Below are 16681 nucleotides of genomic sequence, written 5' to 3' on the forward strand. Positions count from 1 at the left end.
GATTTTTAATCACAGTTTCAATTTCATTACTTGTGATTGGTGTGTTCATATTTTCTATTTCTTACTGGTTCGGTCTTGGAAGGTTATACCTTTCTAAGAATTTGTCCATTTCTTCCAGATTGTCCATTTTATTGGCATAGAGTTGCTTGTAGTAGTGTCTTATGATGCTTTGTATTTCTGCAGTGTTCGTTGTAACTTCTCCTTTTTCATTTCTAATTTTAATTGATTTGAATCCTCTCCCTCTTTTTCTTGATGAGTCTGGCTAAAGGTTTATCTATTTTGTTTATCTTCTCAAAGAACCAGCTTTTAGTTTTATTGATCTTTGCTATTGTTTTCTTTGTTTCTATTTCATTTATTTCTGCTCTGATCTTTATGATATCTTTCCTTCTACTAACTTTGGGTTTGTGTTTTTTTGCAATTGAAATTTTTTTTATAATTTATTTTATTGAAGTATAGTTGATTTACAATGTGTTAATTTCTCCTGTGCAGCAGAATGAGTCACTTATACATATATGTACATTCTTTTTCATATTATTTTCCATTATGGTTTATCACAGGATGCTGGATGTAGTTCCCTGTTCTATACAGTAGGACCTCGTTATTTATCCATTGTATATATAAAAGTTTGCATCTGCTAATCCCAAACTCCCAACCAATTAACTTTGAGTTTTGTTTGTTCTTCTTTCTCTAGTTCCTTTAGGTGTCAGTTTACATTGTTTATTTGAGATTTTTCTTGTTTCTTGAAGTAGGCTTGTATTGCTATAAACTTCCCTCTTAGAACTGCTTTTGCTGCATCCCATAGGTTTTGGATCATCGTGTTTTCATTGTCAGTTGTCTCTAGGTATTTTTTGATTTCCTCTTTGATTTCTTCAGTGATCTCTTGGTTATTTAGTAACGTATTGTTTAGCCTCCATGTGTTTGTGTTCTTTACGTTTTTTTCCCTTGTAATTGATTTCTAATCTCTTAGTGTTGTGGTCGGAAAAGATGCTTGATATGATTTCAACTTCCTTAAATTTACTGAGGCTTGATTTGTGACCCGAGTTTTGATCAGTCCTGGAGAATGTTCCTTGTGCACTTGAGAAGAAAGTGTAATCTGCTAATTTTGGATGGAATGTCCTATAAATGTCAGTTAAATCTATCTGGTCTGTTGTGTCATTTAAAGCTTGTGTTTCCTTATTAATTTTCTGTCAGGATGATTTGTCCATTGGTGTAAGTGAGGTGTTAAAGTCCCCCACTATTATTGTGTTACTGTCGATTTCCTCTTTTATAGCTGTTAGTATTTGCCTTATGTATTGAGGTGCTCCTGTGTTGGGTGCATACATATTTATAATTGTTATATCTTCTTCTTGGATTGATCCCTTGATCATTACATAGTGTCCTTCCTTGTCTCTTGTAACATTCTTTATTTTAAAGTCTATTTTATCTGCTATGAGTATTGCTACTCCAGCTTTCTTTTGATTTCCATTTGCATGGAATATCTTTTTCCATCCCCTCACTTTCAGTCTGTATGTGTCCCTAGGACTGAAATGGGTCTCTTGTAGACAGCATATATATGTGTCTTGTCTTTGTATCCATTCAGTGAGCCTGTGTCTTTTGGTTGGAGCATTTAATCCATTCACATTTAAGGTAATTATCGATACATATGTTCCTATTCCCATTTTCTTAATTCTTATGGGTTTGTTTTTGTAGGTCCTTTTCTTCTCTTGTGTTTCTCACTTAGAGAAGTTTCTTTAGCATTTGTTGTAGAGCTGGTTTGGTGGTACTGAATTCTCTTAGCTTTTGCTTGTCTGTAAAGCTTGTGATTTCTCCGTCGAATCTGAATGAGATCCTTGCCAGGTAGAGTAATCTTGGTTGTACGTTCTCCCTTTCATCACTTTAAATATATGGTGCCACTCCCTTCTGGCTTGTAGAGTTTCTTCTGAGCAATCAGCTGTTAACCTTATGGGAGTTCCCCTGTATGTTATTTGTCGTTTTTCCCTTGTTGCTTTCAATAATTTTTCTTTGTTTTTAATTTTTGTCAATTTGATTACTATGTGTCTTGGCATGTTTCTCCTTGGGTTTATCCTGCCTGGGACTCTGTGCGCTTCCTGGACTTGGGTGCCTGTTTCCTTTACCATGTTAGGGAAGTTTTCAACTGTAATCTCTTCAAATATTTTCTCGGGTCCTTTCTCTCTCTCTTCTCCTTCTGGGACCCCTATAATGCGAATGTTGTTGCATTTAATGTTGTCCCAGCGGTCTCTTAGGCTGTCTTCATTTCTTTTCATTCTTTTTTCTTTAGTGTGTTCCATGGCAGTGGATTTCACCATTCTGTCTTCCAGGTCACTTATCCATTCTTCTGCCTCAGTTATTCTGCTATTGATTCCTTCTAGTGTACTTTTCATTTCAGTTATTGTATTATTCATCCCTTTTGTTTGTTCTTTAATTCTTCTAGGTCTTTGTTAAGCATTTCTTGCATCTTCTCGATCTTTGCCTCCATTCTTTTTCCGAGGTTCTGGATCATCTTCACTATCATTATTCTGAATTCTTTTTCTGGAAGGTTGCCTATCTCCACTTCAGTTAGTTGTTTTTCTGGGGTTTTATCTTGTTCCTTCATCTGTACAAAGTCCTCTGCCTTTTCATTTTGTCTGTCTTTTTGTGAAAGTAGTTTTCCTTCCACAGGCTGCAGAATTGTAGTTCTTCTTGCTTCTGCTGTAGTGTTTTTTTTTTTTTTTTTCTTTTTCAGTACATGGGCCTCTCACTGTTGTGGCCTCTGCCGTTGCGGAGCACAGGCTCCGGCCGCGCAGGCTCAGCGGCCATGGCTCACGGGCCCAGCCACTCCGCGGCATGTGGGATCCTCCCGGACCAGGGCACGAACCCACGTCCCCCGCATCGGCAGGCGGGCTCTCAACCACTGCGCCACCAGGGAAGCCCTGCTGTAGTGTTTTTTAAGTGTATCTCTTTGTATACCTTTTTAAGTGGTTGCTCTAGATGTTATATATACATAACATAGTCTATGCCTGTTGACTTTACTGGTTTGAGTTAAGTATAGAAACCCTATTTCTCTCTACGCTCCCCTGTTTATAATGTAATTTTAAAAAATATGTCCTCTGTGTTCATTTAGAACCATATTGGACAGTTACAATTTTTATTTCAACTGTCAAACATAATTTAGAAAACTCATGAGAAGAAAACCTATTGTACGTACCCATATTTTTTCTTACCACGTTCTTTCTTACTTTCTGATGTTTCAAGGTTCCAGTAAAGTCAGCCACCTCTGAAGCTACTGGTTTTCACAGCTTTGCCTACTGTGGTAGAACTATCAGCCAAAGGACCAGAGAGTGGGAGAAGCTCCAGACTGACACACCTTAGTCTCATATTCTTATCCAAGGGCCTGTAGTTTTCGGTTGTTGTTGTTTTTTAACAGATACCCTGTTTTTTGTATGCTTCTGTTCAATTTCCAGAATACTGAAATGGTTGTTTTTGACAATTTTGTCAATTTTTATAATAGCTTTTGGGGGAGAGGATTTATCAATCGAAATATCTTGTAGTAGAATTGTTTTAGAGAAGAGTAAAGGTAAAATGAGGGGATCAGTGGTGCAACAGAAACATGCAGGAAGAGTTCAGGTCAACGTGGGAGAGAAAATATCAAATGATATAACAGAGTCTCCCAGGAGTGAAGGATATGTTTTTAGTTTGAAAGCAACCATTGAGTACCTAGGATAATCACTGGGAAAATAAAAACCTACACCAAGACACATTATAGAAATATTTTAGAGTATTGGATAAAGCTTCAGAAAGAGAATCCACATTGAAGGGTATAGGATTGGAATGTGTCATTAAATTTTGTAGGAAGATAATGTCTAACCCCCAATCTGTTCTTAATTAAATTACTCTAGAATGAAGGTAGAATAAGGACTTGTTCACAAATGTAGGGTCTCAAAAAATGTATGTCCCATGTAGCTGCTCTCAGAAAGCTATGGAGGGATATGCACCAATACAATGAAGCAATAAGGCAAAAAATGAGGGAAGCTGGGAGCAGGAGGTCCAACCCAGGAGGGGGACCTGAGACTTCCCAGATGATGACAAAGGGGTAGAACACTTGTTATTGCAGCACTCAGTCCAGCCAGAGCAGGATGATGTGAGACTCCAGGGTGACATTTGTATGAAGAAAAGTATAAAAGCGACTGGAGAGGTGTTATAAAGAGCCATTGGAGGGTGTGGGAAAACTTAGCCAGAGATTTAAGGAAGTCCAAGTAAATGGAGGGGAAAAAAGGAGCAGTTAATTCCTGGAGAAGGTTGTGTAAGGATAAAAGTAATCATAATACATACTTTTTTTTAATATTAAAATTTTTAAAAATTTATTTATTTATTTTAATTAATTATTTGGGCTGTGCCAGGTCTCAGTTTGTGGCACGTATGATCTTTGTTGCGGCATGCATGTGGGATCTAGTTCCCCGGCCGGGGATTGAATCCAGGCCCCCTGCATTAGGAGCAAAGAGTCCTGCTCACTGGACCACCAGGGAAGTCCCATTAATATTAAAATTAAAAAAAAATTTTCATAGTCTGTAACTTGATTCAGCAGCAATTGGTATTTACATAGTCACATAATAATGAGAACACTGGACAGTTTGAGCAGGGAGCGACATAACCAGATTTCACGAACGTACGCTAAAAAATCAACTATTGAAGTATTACGTAAAATAAACCCCTTTTAGGTGTACAGTTTGATGAATTTTGACAAGTGTATGCAGCCATGTAACCACCATCACAATCAAATATAGACCGTTTCAGTCACCCAAAAGGTTCTCTTGTGCCCTATCCCAGCTTTGTGCCCCGCAGGCAGTGACTGACCTGTTTTCTATCACTTTAAATGAGATTTATCCTTTTTAGAGTTTGGTGTAATGGAATCATGCCATATGTGCTTCTTTGTGTGTCGTTTCTTTCACTCAGCAGAATGTTATTGAGATTCATCCATGCGATGGCACCATCAGCAATTCTTTTTTTAATGCTAAGTGGTGTTCTCTTGTATGGATGTGCCACCATTAGTTCATCTATTCACCGAGATTTAGGTTCTAAAGGGACCCTGTGGAATAGACTCCAGGGGCCAGAGTGGAAGCAGAAGACCTGTCTCAGGTGGTCCAGGTAAGAGATGCAAGTGTCTGTTCCTCCAGCCCCAGTGCCATTCCCCAAACACACCAAGCACATCCCCACCTTAGGGCCTCAGGTGTTCCCAGCTGGAAGGCTCGTCTCCCAGGTGTCTGTGGGTTTGCCTTCTCACTTCATTTAGGCGTCTGTTCAGCCATCACTCCCTCCCCCACCACTGCCCGCTTGTCCCCTCTCCTTGACTTGCGTTTCTTCTTTGCCCTTATGGTCATTGACCTTATACCTCTTTGTATACTTCTTGTCTGCTGCCCCCACCAAGAGTGTGAGCTTCATGGTGGCCATGTCTAGAATGTACACATTTTATAAATATGTGTGGAGTGACTCAGTGTGGCTCCCTGAGAGCAAGGTCTGTGTCTATCACCTGTGAAGTACAAGGTGTGGTACTGGGTGGCAGTCGAGGGTTAAAGCTGTATTAAATTTCCACGTGGATGTGCCCTTCAGGTGACTCCAGGTGCAGTTCCCCGGGTAGAGACAGGGCCTTAAAAGTGATGGCCAGGGTGACCACAGTGGGCCAGGGGTGTGGCAGTGAGCAGTCTCAGGGAGGCCACCACTTTTCTGAGTGTCATTTGAGGCCTGTGACCCCCACCCCCCAGTACTGGTTGGAGAGCTTCTCCCTGGTGTGCAGAGGAACCGGATGGGACCCTCCCCCAACCCCGCCCCCAAACGCCTTCTGGCCACTGACCTTTGTGTACCCTGTGTTTTCTCTCCCACTGCTGGGACTCACCAGCGTGATGCTGGACCAGGCCACCTCTTGGAACGCTTGACCAGCTGGTAGTAATGTCCCAGAACAAAGTAAAGAGCATTAACAGCTGTTGATTGATTGGGTGTAGAGTAACTGCTTATAGCAACAATAGAACTTAATTACAATCTGCTGGTTTGGCAGCTACCGAGGTGCTGCCTTGATCTCTGTAGCTTCCAGGTGGCCACTTCTGTGCTGCAGACATCCTGAAATGTGAGGTTTGTTTTTGGATGATGTGTCTGCTGTGGTGGTTCAATGATAATTGTATAGATTTTCCTCTGAAACTTAATTTCACAAACTGGCAAAACAGGCTTGTTATATTTATCTCTTAAATCATTAGGGAATAATAATTAGACCCCAAATGGTTTTAAATGTTTCTGTATTAATAGTAATTTTGAGCCTGGAACCACCGCTAATAATTGGTTCTTGGGATTGGTATTTGGAACTGTCTTAGGAGATTCTAAATAAAAAGGCACCTTCTGTGCTTGGCTAGAGGACAGTTTTTTTTTTTTTTTTGCAGTACGTGGGCTTCTCACTGTTGTGGCCTCTCCTGTTTTGGAGCACAGGCTCCAGACGTGCAGGCTCAGCGGCCATGGCTCATGGGCCTAGCCGCTACACGGCATGTGGGATCCCCCCGGACCGGGGCACGAGCCCGTGTCCCCTGCATCGGCAGGCGGACTCTCAACTGCTGCGCCACCAGGGAAGCCCTAGAGGACAGTTTTTAACAGTCACTTTGCTTTGTTGTAGGTAAACAGCAGGGGCAGAATGGTTTAGCGTGGAGATTTGATTTGGGCCCCATCGGTGGACAGTGGTAGTTCAGTCACGGAGGGCTCACTCTGCGGGCTGTGTTCTGATCGCTTTGCTGTATGAACCTGTTTAAATACAGCAGTAGGTCCTGCTACTCTCCCATCCTGCAGGTGGGGGCACCAAGTAACCAGGCCAAAGTTAAGGAGCCAGTCAGTTCTGGAACCAGGATTGGCGTCCAGTCTGACTCCAGAACCTGTACTTTTAACCTCTCTTATACTGCTTCCATTTATTGAGCACCTATTTCATGTCAGTGTCCTGAACAGATACTGGTCCAACTAAATCCTCACATCAGGTGTGATTCGTGGTATTGAAGAAGAAGCCAAGGCTTAGATTAAGAATTTGCCCCAGTTCATCTCTCCTCTCTCCCTTCTTCCTTCTCTTTTTCTTCTCTCTGTCACATATATTTACTAAGAGCTTAATATGTATCAGACACTGTTCCGGGCTCCGGGGTTACCTCAGCAATGAAGGTAATTGTCAAAAGACAGATGTGATTCACATTCTCATAATGTTTAAATTCCAGTGGAAAGACACATAATAGTGAACCAATAAATAAGTGAATACATAAGAAAATGCCCCCCCCCCAAAAAAAAGAGAGAGAGAGAAAAAAAGAAAATGTCAGTAGTGTTACCAACCAGGGTTCTTGGCATCCTTAATCAATAGAAATTGATAATGGGCCAGAGAAGAAGTTCACGGCGTTATTGGGGCCCCTCCTGCAGCAGTGGGGGGTAGTGAAAACAAGCAACAGGTTCCCTTGCCGGTTCCCCAAGGCAGGGAGAGCTGGTTCGTATATGGGGTGAGGGGAGGGGTGTGTCCAGCGCTCAGGCCAGAGGGGCGCTTAGGAGGTCTGCCCACCCCTTTGGTGATGGTGTGTGCAGGGGGCTTGCGCAGTACCCTGCTTTTGCTCCCGGCTCTTCAGAAATGGCAGCTGGGTTTTGGGTTTTCCGTCTTTTTTGTATCTTTGCCCCAACTGCACATGCACGCAGGTATTTTTAGTCCCTCATAGTTTCCTTGTATTTCATTGCTTGAGGAGACGTGTGTCCAGGTACAAGCACAGCAGCAAAGGGTCCCAGGGCCCAGCCTGTCTCAACAGTAAGTACCAGACAGAGAACTGAAATAAGGTGATGTGATAGAGAGGAGAGGGGTCACTTAGATGGTTCTTAGGGAGTCCTCTTTGTGAGGAAGTGACCTCTCAGCTGAGCTCTGGATGACAAGTCAGCCTACCCTGGGTAAGACCAGGGAAAGAACATTCCAGACAGAGGGGCCACCTACAAATGCCTACAGAGTGTGACATGGGGGGAAATGGGGTAAGTGGGCAGAGAAGAGGTCAGTGGGAAGGAGGGTAGATCATGGTGGCCTTGGTGAGCCCACCTGGAGACTTGGAGTTTTATTTGTAAGCACAATGGGAAGGTGTTGGAAGGTTTTAATCAGGTGAGTGATGTGATCTGATTTTGGTTTGTAAGAGGTTGTGTTGTCTTCTGGGTGGGGACTGGATTGCAGGAGCCTGGGTGGCAGCGTCTTTGGACATGGTTGTTACGGTCCTGGTAAGAGATGGTGATGGCTAGTATTGGGGTGGTGGAGATGGAGAGAGAGGAGTATGTGGGTTTGGGTGTGTTTTGGAGGAAGAGACGGCTTAACTTGCTGATGAATTTGATGCAGAGCTAGAAAGAGAGACGAGTTTGGCCTGAGCTGCTGGGTAGATAATGATGCAGCTTACTAAAATTGAGAAAGCCGAGGTGAAGCAGCTTGCGGAGGGTCCGTTTTAGACATGCTGAGTTTGTGTACCTCTTGGTTGGCCTGTCAAGGAGGCGTCTCTATGAGGCCTGACTGGAAGGAGACAGGACTCTAGACACCCCTTTCAGTGAAGGGAGCAGAGAAACGTGGTCGCCAGAGGGGCTGGGGGGTGAGGCAGGGTCTTTGCAAACATGGATAATGGAGCATGTTTGTTTCCTGGTGGGAGGTGTCCACCGGGAGAGAGATGGCAGTAGAGGAGAAGGGGCGTGGCTGCAGGGGTGTTGCCCTCCAGAAGGTGAGACAGTGCCAGCCCCAGAGCCAGACCCTTCTGAAAAGGTAACAGAGGGAAAAAAAAAAAAAAAATGGTAACAGAGGGATGGCAGGGAGGGCGGGGCTGGGGGGTGGTGGTTTGGGTGGTGAGAGGATGAGGGGCCTCCCATCCAGTTGCTTCCAGTTTTCTCCTGATGAAGAGGCAGGTTCATAGGGTGGGCGGAGGGTGGGAGTATGGAGGGTTTGAAGAGAGGAGGGGGTGAGGTGTTGTCTCACTAGGGGCTTACCATGGGATTGTGGCATGTCCATTTGAGAACAGTGGCCGCATGTGTTCTCAGGTAGCGGTCAGCGGGGAGTGGGGTAAGCAGTGAAGCGGCAGGCGTGCAGATCCGTGGGCGTAACCAGGGCGGGGGATTTTCCAGGTGTGGACGGTGGAGCGAGGGAAGCCAGCATGGGTTGAGGGCTGCAGGATTGTAGTCTTTCTGTCTCCACCCAGTCCTGCTGCCAGAGTAACCATTTCCACCTCTTTCCCCCCTAAGAAGTGCCCGCAGGGGCCTCCCGGGCTAAGCAGTGCTGGGCTTCTGTGCCTGTAGGTACCGACGAGCACCCCCGGCAGCACCTCCCTCCCTCCTCCCTTCCTGTTCCGTGAACCTCTTGTCTTTGGTTGACTCAGGACCCACCCCCCCGAGAGAAAGGAGAAAGTGGAGCAAGCCCCAAAAGTCAGCTGAAGCCTGTGTCTGCACAGGGGCTGTTGCTGCGCTGTCTCCAGATCTGCTTGGAGAGACGCAACATGTAAACCAGTGAAACGAATACTGCTATGCCTGAGTGGTACCTTTTCTTTTTCTCCCTAAGGGTTTGGAGAAGACCTCTGGTCAAGGATTTGCTAGAACCACTGGTGAGATCCTGAGCTGCCATCTGTTCCCAGGACATGTCTTTCCAGCTCCTGATTCACTTCTCCCAGCCTCCCTTCCAGCTTTGTCCCACGCTGACCGCTCAGTGTAGGAAATATCCCTTTCTATTCCTCTAGGATGCATTCTTTTAATTAATTAACTTATTAATTTTTATTTTTGGGGGGGCTGCATTGGGTCTTCATAGCTGCACGAGGGCTTTCTCTAGTTGCAGTGCACGGGCTTCTCATTGCGGTGGCTTCTCTTGCTGCGGAGCATGGGCTCTAGGCACATGGGCTTCAATAGTTGTGGCTCGCGGGCTCTAGAGCGCAGGCTCGGTAGTTGTGGCGCATGGGCTTAGTTGCTCCGCGGCATGTGGGATCTTCCCGGACCAGGGCTTGAACCCGTGTCCCCTGCATTGGCAGGCGGGTTCTTAACCACTGCGCCACCAGGGAAGCCTCCTTAGGATGCTTTCTTGATTAAAGAATGTCATCCAGCAAACCCTCCCCATCCAGCTGAGGATGTAGAGGCCGAGACCCAGAAGGATGTAGCTTCACTTCCCATCTCATCCTGCCCCTGAGGGTGGGGCCAGGGCCTTCTGGGGGGCAGGTGGGGTACGGTCCTCTGAGACAGCCCTGGTGCCTCCAGAACACAACCTTCTGCTTTCCAGCTTCTACACAGCTCGTTCCTAAAGCTTCTGTTGACCCCTGTAAGACAGAGAAACCGAGGACAAGCATCTTTGCAGTTCCCATGGAAATGAGGTGAGCGGAGGTGTAGAGAGGCCGCTGGCAAAGGACAACTGTAAACGTCTGCTCAGTCCCTAGAGGGTGGCAGCAAGGATGGTACTGGGGAGGGGGATAAAGTTTTCAGGAGCTCCTGCGTCAGACCCAGGCTCTAAGGCTGTGACCCACAGTGACTTACACAGTCTGTCTCCATTTCTGTACAGTGATGGCCTGTGACTCTCCCCTACCCTGGATACCATGAGATCGGCATGTCCACCACATCTTCTGCTTTAACGGCAGACACCATTCTTAGTGTCAGTGATGCCAGACTATTCTGTTTGACTTGAAATGCTATAGGATGTATGTTTTTTGTTTCGTTTTTCTAAATGGCAGGTCTGCCTTTCTAACCATGTGTGACTTAGGCGATAGAGTTAGTGGAGTGGTGGGATGAGGTGCGGCATGTGCTTAAACACAGGGAGGAGTGGTTTGGGCGTTGCAGACGTGTCCTGCATTGTGGACGGTCCAAACTTGCATCACTTGAGGTTCATGAATCACTCAGGCAGGCCCAAGGTCAGCCCAGTGAGGGCTTTTGCCCATCTCTCTCTGTGGAGTTCCCTGGTGTGTTTTTATTTCCCTCTGCCTCTCCCCTTCCCCAGACTCTCCAACATCTGTGTCCCCTGGCGTGGTGCTTCCTTTGCTCTGCGTTATGATTACTTGGGCACTTGTCTTGTTGCCACCCTGGGCGGGGGGTTGCACAGCCCTCTTGTCAGGGTGACTCTCCTGCCCAGCATCCTCCAGGACAGGTGTTGGTTGAATCACTCCTGTGTTCACTCCCTTCCCTTTGTTCCCTGTTCTTCCTGCAGAGGGTCCTTCTTGGCGCTGCTCTTGAGGGAATGCTTCCGAGACCTGGGCTGGCTGGCCACCATCCACAGCGTCCGCGGGGACGTGGGGCTGTTGGTGACCAGTATTGTCCCTCAGACCCCCTTCTTCTGGGCCATGCATGTCACGGAGGTACAGGCCTGTTGGTGGTCCTCTTGGGCTTCGGTGCCACCTCATGGGGCCCTGCTGGGGTCAGCGTGCTGATGGGGGCCCATCAGCGGTGGACATCCAGAGTGGCCGCACTCTGATCCCTGGTCCCACGTCGTACCTTCAGTTCCCTTGGGGTGGATCGGCGGTGCTGATGTAACAGGTGACACCTGCAGAGACAGACGTGCAACGTGGGGCAGGCAGCGAGGCCCATGGCGTTTGTACCGTCCACAGACGCTGCACCAGAACATGCAGGCGCTGTTCAGAGCCCTGGCCGAGGCAGAGGAGCAGCAGCCCTACCTGCACGACTCGGCTGTGCGGCGCGGGACCCGCTGTCTGGCCGAGTACCAGCTGGGTGATTACGGATGGGCCTGGAACAGGTGTGTACCAGGCAGGGCTGGAGGTTTGCTTCTCCATTCTCTGGACTCTTGTTTCTTTGCTGCTGCTTCCTCTCTCAAGATACCTCTCCTCTGATCACCTCTCCATCCAAGGTGGGGAACAGCGTAGGAAACTCCCATCCCTCTTAGCCCAGACCTTCAAGCCCTCTCCGTGAGGACTGCTGTGCGTGCCACCAGGTGAGATGAGCCTCCTCTCCCTCCCTCTGGCCAGGTGCTGGGTGCTGGACCGAGTGGACTCCTGGGCTGTTGTCACGTTCATCGATTTCGGCCAGTCGGCCACCATCCCAGTGCAATCCCTGCGCAGCCTGGATAGTGACGATTTCTGGACCATCCCCCCCCTGGCTCAGCCATTCATGCTGGAGAAAGGTAAGGTGCCCTCCACCCTCCTGAGCACTCGGAGACAGGAGATGCTGTGCGCGCCTCTGGGACCTCGGCGGGAATGGCGTCCGGGGCAGCTGAGGCCCTCAGGATGTCTGCCCTTCAGCCTCTATTCTTTTGATCTCACCCCGGTTTTCAGCATCTGCCCCTTGCAAAGCTGCTTCTTGAGAACTGTTTTTCACACCTGGTCTCTCTGAGCAACGAGATCTGGAAAGGAACCTCAGGTGCTGCCCGAAGGCTGAGTTCTCTGGGTGGAGTGAGGGGAGGGCAAGCCTCCCGGTCTCGCTTCTGCCAGAGTGGCTCAGCTTCCATCTGTTTCACGTACATTGAGTTTTGCTTAAGATTTCTTTAGAGAAGCATTCTGTGTAGAAGAAAACTGGAATTTGGAGACCAACGATAGGGGTTAGAGCATTTGGACTCAGCATCTCCCCCAATGTGCTGTTTGTTACTTTATTTTTTTCTTTTCTTTTTTAAATTGAAGTATAGTTGATTTATAATACTGTGTTAGTTTCAGGTCTACAGCAAAATGATTCAGTTATACATATATATATATATTTCAGATTCTTTTCCATTAGAGGTTATTACAAGATGTTGACTACAGTTCCCTGTGCTATACAGTAAATCTTTATTGTTTATCTATTTTACGTATAATGGTGTGTATCTATTAATCCCATACTCCTAATTTATCCCTCCCCTCCCCACTTCCCCGTTGGTAACCATAAGTTTGTTTTCTATGTCTGTGAGTCTGTTTCTGTTTTGTAAATAAGTTCATTTGTATTATTTTTAAGATTCCACATATAAGTGATATATTTGTCTTTCTCTGTCTGACTTCACTTAGTATGATAATCTCTAGGTCCATCCATGTTGCTGCAAATGGCACTATTTCATTCTTTTTTGTGGCTTCTTTATCCATTCATCTGTTGATGGACATTTAGGTTGCTTCCATGTCTTGGCTTTTGTAAATAGTGGTGCTATGAACATTGGGGTACATGTATCTTTTTGAATCAGAGTTTTTGTCTTTTCCGGATATATGCCCAGGAGTGGGATTGCAGGATCATATGGTAACTCTATTTTTAGTTTTTTAAGGAACCGCCATACTGTTTTCCATAGTGGCTGTACCAATTTACATTCCCACCAACAGTGTAAGAGGGTTTCCTTTTCTCCACACCCTCTCCAGCATTTATTATTTGTAAACTTGGTGAAGATGGCCATTCTGACTGGTGTGAGGTGATAACTCATTGTGGTTTTGATTTGCATTTCTCTAATAATTGTCGATGTTGAGCATCTTTCATGTGCCTGTTGGCCATCTGTATGTCTTTTTTTTTTTAATTTATTATTTTGGCTGCGTTGGGTCTTTGTTGCTGCTCATGGGCTTTGTCTAGTTGTGGCGAGCAGGGGCTACTCTTCGTTGTGGTGTGCGGGCTTCTCATTGCGGTGGCTTCTCTTGTTGCAGAGCACGGGCTCTAGGCACACTGGCTTCAGTAGTTGTGGTGCACCGGCTCAGTAGTTGTGGCTCACGGGTTCTAGTGCACAAGCTCAGTAGTTGTGGCACATGGGCTTAGTTGCTCCGCGGCATGTGGGATCTTCCCAGACCAGGGATTGAACTCGTGTGCCCTGCGCTGGCAGGCAGATTCTTAACCACTGCGCCACCAGGGAAGTCCTGTATGTCTTCTTTGGAGAAATGTCTATTTAGGTCTTCTGCCCATTTTTGATAGGGTTGTTGTTTTTTTGATATTGAGCTGTATGAGCTGTTTGTATATTTTGGAAATTAACCCCTTGTTGGTCGCATCATTTGTAAATATTTTCTGCCAATCCATCGGTTGTCTTTTCGTTTTGTGTATGGTTTCCTTTGCTGTGCAGAAGCTTTTAAAGTTTCATTAGGTTCCATTTGTTTATTTTTGCTTTTATTTTTCTTGCCTTGGGAGACTGATCTAAGAAAATATTGCTACGATTTATGACAGAATGTTTTGCCTGTGTTCTCTTCTAGGAGTTTTATGGTGTCATGCCTTATGTTCAAGTCTTTAAACCATTTTGAGTTTATTTTTGTATATAGTGTGAGGTGTTTGTTACTCTAGATCCAGGCACCTGTGGAGCCTCAGTTTCTACACCCTTGAAACGGAGAGGCCCCTTCTCGAGACTGGGGTTTAGGTGAGATGTGAAAGAGTGAAAGAATGCTTTGGGGGCTGAGGAGGAGAAGTGGATGTGAAGAAATACACATACAACACAAAATAAGATGGAAAAGCACCTCCCCAAAGTGCAGGGCCAAGCCACCCTGCTAGGCTGATGGGCACCACCCAGAGGTCACCTTGGGTCATTGCATGAAGAGGGCCCCTGCCTCTCGGCCTGGGGAGTAATGCCGGCAGACAGGACCTGGGAGCTTCTGGTGGGCTGAACCTGACTGCTTGGCTGTTGGAGGGTGGCTCAGAGTAAGGAGCCCCTGTCCCAAAGAGCAGCTCCCAGCCTGTCAGAGGGGCCAGAGTGTACAGCCCAGATATGTGGGTTCTCAGCTCTTGTGTGGACTTTGAGATGACCCCGAGGCCAGGTGGGCAGGTGTACAATTTTTCTCCCTTTATGCATGAGGAAAGTAAGCCTCAGGAAAATGAAAGGGAGGGACTTCTTCACGTTTCACAGCAAGAAAGTGGCATAGCTGGGGGTGGAACTGAGGTCTGACCCTTGATGTGAGCCAGTTTCATGCATACAAACAGTCCCAGTTTGGCGGGGTGGCGGGAGCTGAGTAAGGGCAGATGTCCTGGAGAAAGGTGAGTGTCTGACCAGCGCCCTGCCCTGCCTTGTCCCAGCAGGTAGGAATGTGCACTCGTCACGGTAAAAAGGCTCTCTGCCTTTTAACCTCCATCTCTCCAGCCAAAACTCTCAGAGCAGAGTTGAATGAACAGTTTTCTGTCTCCAGAATTTCCATTAGGGAATGTGAAATCCCAGATCCCTGTAATTATTTTAACAACAATAATGCCTCCTTTTACTTGCTCTTACTTTGCCCTCCCCTTCTCCTCCCTCTGCAGTGCTTATTATCTCACGATATCCTGGCAGCAGGGAATGAGTACTAACTAGCAGAGACTTGTCTGCAAGACCTGGTCTGCAGCCAGAACACTTCCCTGCAGCCCCGGCTTCTCACCTCCCTCCCTTGCTCCTTCTGCCTGACCAAGTGCCACCAAGGTTTTGTTGTTGTGTTTTGTTTTACAGATATTTGGAGTTCATATCAGGTTATCCATCGCATCCTCAAAGGGAAAATCACTGGTGCTTTGAACTTGGAGGTAACTGCTGGGTAGCTACTGTTCCCCTCCCCTCCCCTCCCCTCCCTCCCAGGGTCTCAGCTGCAGGCCCTGGCCTCGGCCTGGATGCTGCGGGTTTACCTGTCATTCCCTTAGAGGAAACAAACTGAAGTTGTCCAGGGGTTGTTGGGTGGACCACCTGGGGGCAGTCCTGCCTTCCCAATCAGATTTTCTCTTTCTCTTCCAGTTGCACATTCTGAAGTTTGAAGAGTTTAAATAACATGGCTACAATCGGCACGTTTCTTCTCTTGTCTCGATTCAGCCTGCTCTACCCTTTCACTCTTGAGGCCTTGGGGGTGAAAAAGGCCACAGCGGTGCCCAGGATTGATTGGATTCCCCTTTGCCTTTCCCCCAGCTCACTCCTCAATTTGTCATGTGCCTTCCGTCCCCCAGCTCAGTGTGAACATTTGAACCAAACACGGGAAGCTTCCATGAGGTTGAAAGTCTGATGTAGCCATTGTATTCTTTCCTGTGTCTCTTCTTTGTACCTTCAGAGCATGATATAAGTTGCCCTGACAGAGTCTGGAGAATGGAGGGGCCCACTCTTTAATTTTCCTGGCATTCTGTCGTAGAATCAGGTAGGGAGCACTTAAACATTGATGCATCGCCTTGGTGAATAAATGTTGGCATGCTTCACGTTTGGGGTGATTGATTCCTCTGTCTAGCCACCCCTCCCCAGTGCTGCCCTCTAAAACCGAAGCAGCGAGACTGGGAAGCTGTCGTGTGCCGGCCGTGCGGACACTGCCTGGGAAATAGATGCACACTTGCATAGGGTGTAAGTTTTGTGTCCTTTCTCTTTGCCTTCTTAGTGGACAGAACATTGGTTCAGGGTGAGGCGGCCTTGATTTTATTTATTTATTTTCCTAATGCTGTGTAACTTCATTAGCAGCCTAATGTAAGGTTATGAAAGGGACTGTTAGGTTTGACAAGAAAAGTGGAAGACTTTCTTTAGAGCTGGTGTTTATATAGCTATAGCGCACAGGAGCTGGTGCTTCCCTTTACATCAGGTGAATGTGGATCCCATTATTTCCTTAAATAATTTGATTAGAGCCAAGCTATTTAAATAATTTTATTTGTTTCATCCTTTGGTAGATGAGAAAAATACATTACAAAATACATTATACTGAGGACAGATCACAGTACACATTACTAAAAACACAATCTACTTTCCAGCCAGGGCTGGTGATAAGTTCAGAAGAAAGCCTCGGAGGCCTTGAAAACCAGATTTCAGCTTCATGAAATGAGTTTCCCCCTTGGGTCCCCTCTTTATCTCCACCTCAGCATAAATTAGCAC

The 16681-nt window shown here is 46.4% G+C and overlaps 1 protein-coding gene across 1 annotated transcript in view; it reads left to right on the forward strand.

The window, feature by feature from the left end:
* The window catches only part of TDRD10 (tudor domain containing 10), a 55019-nt gene extending 39412 nt beyond the window's left edge, over positions 1 to 15607 (forward strand). Inside the window, exons 7-13 of the mRNA XM_065888414.1 lie at positions 9542 to 9584; positions 10247 to 10337; positions 11162 to 11309; positions 11559 to 11704; positions 11934 to 12088; positions 15299 to 15369; positions 15575 to 15607. Coding sequence (XP_065744486.1) covers positions 9542 to 9584; positions 10247 to 10337; positions 11162 to 11309; positions 11559 to 11704; positions 11934 to 12088; positions 15299 to 15369; positions 15575 to 15607 — 687 coding nt within the window. The remainder of the gene's footprint in view (positions 1 to 9541; positions 9585 to 10246; positions 10338 to 11161; positions 11310 to 11558; positions 11705 to 11933; positions 12089 to 15298; positions 15370 to 15574) is intronic.
* Positions 15608 to 16681: the final 1074 nt, after the last annotated feature.

Source organism: Phocoena phocoena, chromosome 1 (assembly GCF_963924675.1).
Source record: "Phocoena phocoena chromosome 1, mPhoPho1.1, whole genome shotgun sequence".
Taxonomy (NCBI): domain Eukaryota; kingdom Metazoa; phylum Chordata; class Mammalia; order Artiodactyla; family Phocoenidae; genus Phocoena; species Phocoena phocoena.